This window comes from Candoia aspera, chromosome 1, assembly GCF_035149785.1.
Source record: "Candoia aspera isolate rCanAsp1 chromosome 1, rCanAsp1.hap2, whole genome shotgun sequence".
NCBI classification, from domain to species: domain Eukaryota; kingdom Metazoa; phylum Chordata; class Lepidosauria; order Squamata; family Boidae; genus Candoia; species Candoia aspera.
In genome coordinates this window covers 276,190,210-276,202,590 of record NC_086153.1, presented here as the reverse complement: position 1 = coordinate 276,202,590, position 12,381 = coordinate 276,190,210, and the positions used below count along the sequence as shown (strand labels likewise).

The window sequence follows — 12,381 nt, the reverse complement described above, 5'->3', positions numbered from 1 at the left end:
TCAGCGAAGTAAAATAAAAGCAGTTGAAGGAGAAGAAAAGGAGAACAACCCTCAGAGGGCTGCAGAGAGTTAATGTGTTTAGTACCAGTTTGCTGCCATCCATTGGGGTTTTTGTAGTTCAGATCTGGTAGCTCTAGTTCCATTTCTGAAGTATTAAAGTAAAACTAGTTTTGTTTCTTGAGCATTTAGCTAATGACATGATAGGTATTTTTTATGCCATTGCTGCTGCTGCATCTTTTAATTGCACTATTGTACGCAAATTCTATTCTGAGAAAGTTGCTAAGAATCAACAATACTTGACGGCACTTAAGCAATCAATCAGTCATTACTGATTTGATAACCTTCGTTGGTGGAAAAACAGTATATGTATAAAAGGGACTACTTTGCTAGTCTTACGCTTCTACTCTAAGAACTATACAATCAATGTATGTACTGCGGGCTCTGAGAGTTCCTAAGGATTGTGTGAGGATTTCCTATGTCATAAGATGAGTGGAAGAAAACCACGGCTTTTTTTCTTTTAATAACCTGTTTGTGGCTGGTAGAAAATAGAAAGAAGACAGCATCACTGTCACTGAGTTGGCTGTGCTGATCTTTTAAAACATCTATTAACTTAAATCTCCACTTGATTTGTTCAGCACTGGAAATATTTTAAATAAAATCTCCCTCAGGTTGAGCATAGTTCCTGGCAACTGCCTAGATTTCCCTCCCTCCCTCCCTCCCTCCCTTCCGGTCTAATTTACAGCCCTGAGATTTCCTAGTGACCGGGTCTAGCCAGGTCAACCCTGCTTAGCTCTGATGAGATCAGCCAATGGTGGCTAGGCCAGAAGCAGTTTAAGGAATTTGGGGGCCGTACATAACATCAGGCCTGGAGAATCCCCCCTGCCTAACATTGCAGATGGATTCCTGCCTAACACGAAGGCAGAAGTGATAGTGTGCTTCAGAGGAAATAGTCCTTTGCCCTGAGAAAATGGTCAGGGAACAAAATAGGGCCCCTCATCCTATAAACAAACCCGTGGGAGATTGAGCCCTGTCATCCCTGTCTAGCTGTCAACCAACACAGATTGTGTCAGCTCATGGGTGGACCCTGCCTCGGATAATTTCCTCTGCCCAATTGTGAACCTGAGTGCCTGCTCCCAGCAACTTTAGTTTGCTTTCTCTTACCTTGCTTAAGTTATCATGAGATAAGTTCTTTTTTTAAAAAAGAAAGATCAAATTGCTAGTAATTATACAGCTGTATATAGAAACTCAGAGGCATTTCTTATTCACCACCTTTAGAAATATTTGTTCTCCCCATTCCAACACATAAGACCACACACTGCTATTCTACTTTTTTGCAGCGTCAAATTAGATGTTGCAGGGATTTTTACAAATTAAAATACACTTGCTGTGGGCTGCCCCTACTTTTGGTAGAATTGCAGGGACTGGAAGGTTTGAACATTTCCTCTGTTCATTTTCCCAGTCAAAAATAGCACTCAAATGGTTGCTTGATATGCAGGGCAAAAAATATTGTTGTTCCATTTGACAGAAAGCTATATGGCCAGTTTTAATTAGGAATCTACTATTCCACCCTCCTTGCAACATACGCTTAAAAATACAATCTATTATTATTGTTATTATTTGCATTTCACTAATAAAAAGGTGAAACTCCATTCATGAGTCACCTGATCGGTCTGACCCTGTATTTAGTACCATGGGCATTTCTTGCTAATACATTTAAAATGAGTCACTTAGAACCCCCATTTTCGCCATGTAGATTTTATTATATTTATATTTTTATTGTATTTTTTAATTGTAATGGTTTTATATTTTAATCTTGTTTTATTGTAAGCCGCCCACAGTCCCCCCGTTGGGGAGAGATGGGCGGTGAATAAATTTATAAAGTAAATAAATAAAATTTTCATTGGAAGCATGCATCAAAAGGATAGAAGACAATATTCATCCCTGAACAATTCTGAGGCTGTTATTTGCATTTTCATGTTTACAGTCTTAGGCTTGTCAGAAGTAAATCCACTCAACTTAGTAAAATTTATTACCAGGTAAGTAACTGTAGGGGTAGGTTCAGATGAGCTAGTAAGTCATAAACATGGCTTACTGGGAAAAACATCTGCTGGTGCTTGCTTGTTGTTTCTCCAGGTGATATGACAAAGCTTCCTGTATCATCTGTGGGATGCTTAGGGGTGCAGTTCATCAGAGGGCATCTTCTTTAACCTCTCTAAAACAAATAATGGGAAGGGGTCTGAGTAGTTATACCTAGAAGTACTTTGCAAGTAACACAGGAAACTTAAACTTAGAAGTGGGAAGGAAGTAGCTGGTAAACCTGAGTGGGCATTTGTGTCAAGAAGCCATGTTTCTGGTTTGTCACGTTTTTCAGGAACACCCACTGACAGCAGTTTAAATGGTGGTAAGGTCAATCTATCCGTCTTAATGGTTCTTGAGCCATTAACGGTTGATATAATTTTGTTTTATATTAAAAGAAGAATAAAACACAAAAACAAATTAACAATACAGATATGTGGTGCTTCCTTACCTAGAGATCAGTTATAATCAAAGTATTTAAGGCTAGTCCTTCAAGTTCTAAAACTTGTTTGTATCAGAAATTGAAACTATTTTTACTTTTGTTAAGCCCTTTTGCCTTCTATGTGTTGCATCTACCACATTTATCCATGTTGTTCTGTACTGTATTTAACTAACAATCCACATTTAAAGATGGAACTACCAGATGCAGTGCATTGCCTCAGCAAATTTATGTATGTATGAATGTATGTACATTTCAAACAGATTTTTTTCTTAATTAGCAATAATGGGAAGATGGTAAGCATTTATCCAGAATTGATTGCCAGGAATTACTAAGAGCCTTTCCTCACAAGTGATTTATAGTTTCACTGAGGGAGAAACTCAACTTTACCCACTGCTCATGATATGGAATCAGGTTTGAGTAGTCTTACCCTGCAACTTTTGTGTACCACAAAACACCCACACCTCTTCCTCATATCTCCATGATCCCTCCTTAATGGCAGAGTGGGGAGGTTTATAGCATTTTCCCTGTTTGGGGAGGAGGTGTGTTCATATCAGTAATCTGGCCTTGACTCTTACTCCTTTTTTTTTTTCTTACATGCATTGCATAGATGACACATATGAAAAAGGAGTAGGGCTTTCATTGTACAATCAGGATCTCCATCTTGACTTTTTTTGACCCCCTGCTCCTCACAGACATCCCTACCTAGGTAGCATTAACCTGAAGGGGTGGTGCCCGTCTCTTAGGAGAGAGGCTAATATATACATGACACTGGCTATCCATCAGCCAATAGCTCTCTAATAGCTCCAAGATGGTAGCCAATTACTGTAAATGGGAACCAAGTGGTGGTCCAGCCATCTGGCTGCCTGATGACCAATGGGGATGGGGCAGCAACAGCAGAAAAATGATGGCTGCAATAATTTGAGGGTGTCATAAAATATTTTTAGAGTATTTTTTATAAAATAAATTAGCTGTGGGCTATTTGCAAGTAATACTATGTCAGCAAATGAATAAGCTGTCTTTGTTCTACCATCTTCATTCCCTAGGTTATTGAACATAAATAATTCCTGAGATGTTGGTTGCAAATTCTAGACATAAGGCTGCAATCCTATACCATTTACAAGAAAAAAAGCTTCAGTGTATACAGTGGGAGTTATTTCCAAGTAAATGTGGATATAATTTCATGGTTAGAAGCTACATTATGGATGGCTTCATGCAATATGCTAAATCTAAATCTGAGTTAACAAGATACAGTTGCTCTATTCCCATAACATATGCTCCCCCTGAATAAACTATATGATAGGTTAATGTTGTGATTCATGTAACATGCCAAAACAATGGCTGATTCACCACTACCTGCTGAATCATAAATATCCACTCCCATTGGAGCCTAGTCTAGCATGTTGTGTGCGTGCAGCCTACTTAATATATGTAATATGGGATGGGGTTTTAAAAAAACACCACCGTCTTCATTTAATTTTATTTACATTAAATTGTACAACTTTCTCCCAGGGACCATTGCACTAACGGAAAATAGGCTTGATGTCATCATTATCAATAGCATAAAAAGGAAAAGGAAAACCTTGCTGAAAAAGAATCTTGTGTGTGTGTGTGTTTTAATATCTTGCATCAGGTTGTTCTGTCTGGGCTGCAAAATTCTGGGCAATCACAAGTTGGCAACAAAATTCTCTTTGGTCAACTGTAAGTTTGCGGTCAAGATACTGCAACCTTAATTTCACAGTTTGTACTGATGGGGAAGTTTATAGTATCCGTCCTTACCTTTGAATTGTGTGCTAGTCACTCCTTCCCCAGGCCAATGTCTTGCAGGTGTGTTGAATTACAGCTGCCATCATCTTGATACTGAAGTTGTTGTTCAGTGCACCTAAAGGTCATAGGGTTGGGGAGGAGATAGGGCTTGTAATGGGGATAGTATCTAATAAAGATAAAGCCTCTCTTTTATTAGAATCCTAGAGGTAAGACTCTGTAAAGGAGCAGTAAATTAAACTTATTTCCACTGGGGTCATACATCTCCTACATATTATTATATATTTTAAAATTTAAAGGGGCTTTAAATACTAGAGGCTAGATGCTTTTCAGTTCCTTGAACTGAAGAAGTCAACTAAGCTGATAGTTCATTGCAGCTCCTGTAATGTATTAGTTTTTGCTAGAATATCTAAGCGTGCAGCATGAGCTTTTCACCACTTTCCATTATGTTTATTTAACTGTTACTCTAAGTCACTGCTTCCTGTTGGGGATTCCGGGTGATAATCTGAATTTCAAAGTATAATCAAAGTTTCCACACTTCTGTCTTTCTTTTTCAAATTTCATCTACAGAATAAAACAGATAGGATTACAAACAATTCTCAGAAGCTCAGGCTTCTCATGACTTTTTTTTTTGTAGGCAAAACTTGTATGCATATAATCATGCAATGTGCAGTGCAATCAATCTAATTGCACATGCAAATTATGCATATGTAGATCTCCTAGTGTGGACTTTAGTATGCATATATTGTTACCAAAGAACTGAACTGTGTGAAATCAAATTTTAATATTTAATTTACATATTTATTTTCAGCAGTTGGCAATACATTCACAATGTGTTTTTTATTGAAGAAACCTGCTTTCTGCATAGGGTACAGAAAACACAGCCAGTCTTTTTATCTTACACTTCTGTGTTGAACAATGACTTGGAAAACAGGGTGGTCTCCTGCTTCTACCTCTCACTGAAGAATAGAAGCTAGTAATTAATTTCACCACATGTTGGGAATGCAAAAAAACCACAATCATAAGGAAGCAAATTGTTATTCTAGAAATTTTGTCTGGGGTCCATTTTACAGTTAAACTTCAAGTCTGGTCTGTAGAACCACTGCAAATTGATGAGAGAATCCTGTTTTTTCCAACCTGATACTTTCCAATGTTCAGACTGACTGGGAATAATAAGAGTTGTAGTCTAGCTTTCCAGAGGATATGAAATTGGAGAAGGCTGCATCAAGAAGCTGCCAATCATCAATCAACTCCATCAGATTCAAATTTCATGCCAAGTACAATACATAATATATGCTTATACCTTTATTTGGAATATCTAAACGGGAAGCAAGTGGAAAATCTCAAGCGTTTCCAGAAATACGTGCCATGATGCAGTTTGTTACAGCACTTTCTTACTTAACACATAGTAAACTCTGGAAATCACTACCATCAGATGTGATGATGGCCACTGTTTTACAGGGTTTTAAAGAGACTACACAAATTCATGAAGAATAAGACTATTGACAACTACTTCTCCTGATGGCTACCTACTGCTTCCTTAATTACAGGCAACATACCTTAAATACCAGTTGTTGGGGAGAAAGAGAATGTGGGGCTATTATTTGTGAATTTCTTGAATGTTCTTGATGGGCCACTGTGTGACAAAGAACCTTGAATTAGATGGACATTTGGCTGGATCCAACAAGGCTTTTCTTATATCTTATGCTCTTAAGATGGATAACTTGGTAACGTGGATAGCACCTGATTCAAGTGAAGTGGCATGTAATCTGTGCATGATCTTGAACACACCTACGCAATAAACTTCCAAGTTGGGATGGCTGGAGTTTCCCTAACAGTTCTTCTACTGTCCTAAAGAACAACCATGTTAGTCTTGATTCTGTAATATTAAGAAGGGGAAAAATTGTTATTATACTGTTAAAATCTGTGGGATTATTTCAATATTGGATCATCTGATGGTAACTGAAAACAAGTGGAAGCTGTTGCATTTTGTGGCTCTTTAGAAAACTGTAAACAGTGAGGGCATACACATGTATATTTAATCTTCTCTGTGAGGATCAAGGAATACAGCTTTTGAAAATCTACACCATCATTTAGTCTTTAGGGTGCCCTTAGATTCTTGGTGTTTATATGATTGTAGTTACAGATTGGCATACAGTTTATTTTTTATTTATTTTATTTATTTATTAAATTTTTATCACCACCCATCTCCCTCAGCGTGGAATTTGAAAAAATTTTGGTTGTTTCTGTTGTTGAAAGTCATTAGTCCCCAAGGGTTATGAACTATATTACACCACAGTTGTTGCTGGCTGAAAGCTTAATTTTGAGCCACATTGCACCAGACCTTGGGTCACATATTTATCCTCTTCAAAAGAACATTGTCTTCCAGCCTTAGTTCCAACACTGGAAATTCTAGTCACTGTATTCTGTGGGAGCACAGGGATGTGTCTGCTACCTCTCTTAAAATTATTTGTCACTGAGTCTTCCAGTAACATTTACATACCCTGACTAATTGAAGAGGGGCTTGAGGTTTTGCCCCAGAATCTTTTTTGTAGTCTTAATCTCTCATCTCTAGAAAGCCAGGTCCAAATGAGAAAAGGAACTAAATGACTGGGTTTTCAGAGAGCAAGGCAGAAAGAATCTGTCATGTCTGAATCAATCAGTGTAATGCCTGGAAGACGGGTTATTTCATTCAGTCCTCATCCATCCCAAGACTGCTTGATGTGGATTTGTGATTCTGATACTACAAAATCAGTTATCTCCTGTTTTCATCACTTTGTCAGCTCTGTTTCTTTCCTTTTGTAGTCATTGTTCTTTTCTTCTTCATTTGGTTGTCATTATATATTCTTATCTGGAAGGATGATGATGATGATGATGATGATGATGATGATGATGATGATGATGATGAGTTGTTCTTGCTGTCATTGATATGCAGGAAGAAGTGAGTGATGCAACCTGGAGATAAAACTGCCATTTTAGATATACCTGTTTATACTAATAACGTTAAAATTATTCCTGCAATATACCTTATGTTTTTAGACTTTTGAGATATTTCCAGTCTATGATTATGCAGATACAGTACACTATATCAATCTGACTGTGTGCATAGAGTTCCTCTAACAATGCTACTGAACATTTCCCCAAACAGGAATATCTGACCAGTAGAGCCTGCAAATTGGTTGTTTCAATTCAGACTTCAGAAAAGCGTAGAAAGACCTTGGCAGTAGTGGGTATTAATAGGTCTTGTGTTTTGAGTCTGCTTCTTGAAATGCGAGACTGGATTCCTGAGGAGGGAAGGAGTTGTCAAGGCTGCCCAAATGTTTTCTAGTCTCCTGCCCCGCCCCACTGAACCCTGGCTAATTTTGATATGTATATTGATGACTCAAAAATTAAAAAAAGTATACTTCTCCATGTTGGCAATATTAATGGAGCTATCCATATTATTAACAGAACAAAGCATTTGGGATACCATGAAAGGGCAACCAATAACATTTAATTTATTTATGTTGCGTTTGCACTATCAGCAAGAAGTACTTATAGGTAATTGGCCTCAAATGTCAAAATAGGTTGTCCAGCCACTGGACATGAGTTAGTTAGATGCCGTTGACTTCTGATAATTACTCAGGCAACTGCTTGCTAGTAATAAGTCTTTGACCCAGTCTTTCTACCTTAGCTGTGGTCTTCCACTTCTTCTTCCCTCAACTTTGCCAAGTAATCATTCTTTTAGTCCAGGAATGTTGGATGCTAGACACCATTTTCTGTTCTGTCTCAGAAAGTTAGTTGCAGCCAGCTTTAATAGATGATCAAGGCACACTCAGTTACTTGCTGTGGTTGTTTCACTCTATGGCTGTCCTAAATTTTACAGCATATTCCAGAGCAGCTTTTCCCACTTTCCTGCCCTTTAGGTGCACTGGTCTGCAGCTCCCAGAGTTGTGAGCTAAGAATTGTGTGAGCTGTACTCCAACATACAGTCTCTGGACTACAGATCAGGGAACGCCACCCTAGGAAAACCTCATGGTCCTTTTTTGAATACAGCTTCTCAGTTCTGGGATGAAAATTGGTACACATCGAACTAAACACTAATCCACTTACGGATTTTAGAGTTTATTTCAAATCAGAATTTTTTTTCATTGCTGCCAGCCTAATTTAATTCACTGTGTGGTGCTCAGTAGTGGCCATATGCTGTACTGTTGTTTCCCCAACCTTTTCTGGTGACGCTTTACATGACAAGAAAAGTTAGCAGACCTGAACCACATTAGCTATGTCTTATTAGATCTTCAGATGGAGACCCAGTTCTTAACAGAAGATATAAATGTCTTTCTGTAATGTTGAACCTGTGGTATATTTATCTATTTTACAATGCCCATGCCACCCCCTCAGTGTTGTTAGAGCAACTGTAATGGTATGTGGGAATGATGTTGGGAGACAGGAGGAAGAGACGCAGATTAGGCAGTGGTCAGATAAGAGGCAGCTGAGCCCACTGCCTAATGGGTATGTGGCAAACACCTTCTTAGATTCTTGGACAGTAAAGGTGAGGGGAGAGACATGCACTTTCAGACTTGCACGATTCTGTTAATGTAACCTTACAATAATGATAGAGCTAGTGGTTCTGGATGTGCTTCTTGTCTGGACTATCTTGCAAGGCTGACAGCAATTTACACAATTCAAAACAAAATAAAAATCTGGTTAAGATGCTGGATTTGGACCAGGGAAAGTGGAACTGGGGAATCCCAGGTTCAACTTCCAATTCAGTCACTGAGTTCATCGAGTGACTTAGAAGAGGTCTTTCAGTCCAATCTCCCCAGTAGATTTGCAATCGATCAGTTAAAGTTAGAGTCAGGATAGCTCCACAACATTTTGGAGCTCATTATTAGAAATTACTAGGATTTAATTCTAACCAAAATTCATAGGATTACACCATAGACTAGTGCCAATTTATCATGTTATCTTGCTTCAGGGTAGAACTGGACCATCTGATGTGATTCTTTGATAATAATTCAGGTGATATTAGGATACCAACCATGTCTAAATTAAATAACAATGCTGGTTATTCTGTGCTCAGTACAGGCAGTTTCCCTATACAGGTAGTCCTCAACTTAATGTCCATTCATTCAGCGACTGTTCAAAGTTACAACGGTGCTGAACAAAGGAACTTGACTGGTCCCCAAAGTTACAGACATTGCAGCACCCCCATGGTCACATGATTGCAATCTGGGCACTTGGCAACCCATTCGCACTTACAACTGGTTGCCAAGCACCCTGTGATCACCATTTGCAACCTTCCCTGCCATTTTCCCCAGAAAGTCAATGGGGAAGCTGGCAGGGAAGGTTGCAAGTTGCTGGGGTAAGTCTCCCTCACCCACGCAGTCTCCCCAGCCCCTTTCCACTCATGCCACACTGGCCACTTGTGCAACCCGATGCACCTTTCCCAACCTGCACCACACCCCAGCACACCCTCCCCGACCCATGCCGCACCCCCTTGTGCCCTCCCGCACAGTATCTCTCACACACCCTTCCCACACCCTGCACCCTCGCACACCCCCTCACTCCATCCCCCACCTGGCTGCAGCCACTTATCTGCCTGCTGGCCTGGGACTTGCACTTCCTGCTGGTTTCCCCACTGACTTTGGTTGTGGGAAGCTAACAGAAAGTTGCCTCACCTAACGACAGTGAGATTCAGTTAACAATGGCAACCAGGACTGCAAGGATTGTTATCGCTAAGCGATGCGGTCATACTTTAAGACCACATCGCTTAGTGATGGAAATGCTGGTCCTGATTGTCATTGTAAGTCGAGGACTACCTGTATTCTGCTGATGAGCAAATAATTCAGTCTTGCATGGTCCACATAAAATTAACCATATATTATTGCTGTACATAAGCAAATATAACTAGATGTGAATAACAGAAGGTATTAATATGTGCAATAAGTCAGTGCTTGCTTTTATTTCTTTCAGTCTCACAATTTTAATCTCTTTATTTCAGATTCTTAACCTGAACAGAAGACCTTTGCTCCTGTGCTGTGGATGTTAAGCCTTGTGTATGGCGCGGTTAAAGTTACAGCCTGTCACCTCAGCCTTCCTCCGGTTTGGGCTTTTTACTTTTGTCCTGTTTTTACATGGTCTACAAGTAGATGCTGGCACAGGGACAGACTCACCAAGCATAGGACATAACAACACATGCTCAGGTTCTTCTGAGTGCAAGGAGGGTGTAATCTTGCCAATATGGTACCCAGAAAACCCATCCCTGGGGGACAAAATTGCCAGAGTTATTGTTTACTTTGTGGCACTAATCTACATGTTTCTTGGCGTCTCTATCATTGCTGACCGTTTCATGGCATCCATAGAGGTCATTACATCACAAGAGAAAGAGATTACAATCAGGAAACCCAATGGAGAAGCCATCACCACCACCATCCGAATATGGAATGAAACTGTTTCCAATTTGACCCTCATGGCTCTTGGTTCTTCTGCCCCCGAGATCCTTCTGTCACTGATAGAGGTATGTGGTCATGGATTCGTTGCTGGTGAACTGGGCCCTTCTACCATCGTTGGTAGTGCAGCTTTCAATATGTTTATCATCATAGCCATCTGTGTCTATGTCATTCCTGATGGAGAGACTAGGAAGATAAAACATTTGAGAGTTTTCTTTGTCACAGCTGCATGGAGCATCTTTGCATATATCTGGTTATACATGATCCTTGCAGTCTTCTCTCCGGGTGTGGTTCAGGTATGGGAAGGCTTGCTCACTCTGTTTTTTTTCCCTGTTTGTGTCATCCTGGCTTGGATTGCAGACAGAAGGCTGTTTCTGTATAAATATATGCACAAAAAGTACCGTACTGACAAACACAGGGGTATTATCATTGAGACAGAAGGAGATCACCCCAAAGGGATTGAAATGGATGGTAAGATGATGAACTCCCATTTTCTAGATGGAAACCTAGTGCCTATGGAGGGAAAAGAGGTGGATGAGTCTCGCAAAGAGATGATCCGGATCCTCAAGGACCTGAAACAAAAGCACCCAGAAAAAGACTTAGATCAGCTGGTAGAAATGGCCAATTACTATGCTTTATCCCACCAGCAAAAAAGCAGAGCATTCTATCGGATTCAGGCTACCAGGATGATGACTGGAGCAGGAAATATTCTCAAAAAGCATGCAGCTGAGCAAGCCAAGAGGAGTACTAGCTTGCATGAGGTACGGCCAGAGGAGCCAGAAGAATTCATCTCCAAAATTTATTTTGATCCTTGCTCCTACCAATGTCTTGAGAACTGTGGTGCTGTCCTCCTAACTGTTGTCCGGAAAGGAGGTGATGTCTCCAAGGCCATATATGTGGATTATAAAACAGAAGATGGCTCTGCTAATGCTGGGGCTGACTATGAATTTACAGAAGGGACAGTTGTTTTGAAGTCTGGGGAGACCCAGAAAGAGTTCTCCATAGGGATCATTGATGATGATATATTTGAAGAGGATGAACACTTTTTTGTGCGTCTTAGCAACCTACGGGTGATTGATGCAGAGGAGCCTCCTGAAATCAACAAACTGTCATATCCCAAGGCCATACTGGTCTCACCCTGTGTGGCTACTGTGACTATCTTAGATGATGACCATGCAGGCATCTTCACCTTTGAGTGTGATGTGATACACATCAGTGAGAGCATTGGGGTAATGGAGGTGAAAGTTCTTAGAACATCTGGTGCACGGGGTACAGTCATAGTCCCCTTTAGAACAGTTGAAGGAACAGCAAAAGGAGGTGGAGAGGATTTTGAAGATAGTTATGGAGAGCTGGAATTCAAGAATGATGAAACTGTGTAAGTAACTAATTTTCATTATTTTAATAGTCATTGGTATTTAACCCTAGAATTTTCATCCATCACAGGTAAACTTGGGCAACATGGACTGTCCTCTCTTCTCTTCTAGTCTCCATACTTACCTCCTCTACACAAGAACCTTGTAGCAGGATCTAGTTCCTTAACTTTCTAAGAGATGAATTAATAGGTATATAGATGCTTTCTTAAATAGCCTAATATTTGCCTAATATTAGAATATTGCCTAATATTCTATTGACTTGAGTTTTGATGTGTTTGGTATTTGGCCTTCTCAGATT

The 12,381-nt window shown here is 39.8% G+C and overlaps 1 protein-coding gene across 1 annotated transcript in view; it reads left to right on the top strand.

Annotated features, from left to right (window-relative positions):
• The first annotated feature begins 10,283 nt into the window (after window positions 1-10,283).
• Window positions 10,284-12,381, top strand: part of SLC8A3 (solute carrier family 8 member A3) — a 148,324-nt gene continuing 146,226 nt past the window's right edge. The window contains exon 1 of the mRNA XM_063289831.1: window positions 10,284-12,085. Within this exon, the coding sequence (XP_063145901.1) occupies window positions 10,320-12,085 (1,766 nt within the window). The 5' untranslated portion in view covers window positions 10,284-10,319. The remainder of the gene's footprint in view (window positions 12,086-12,381) is intronic.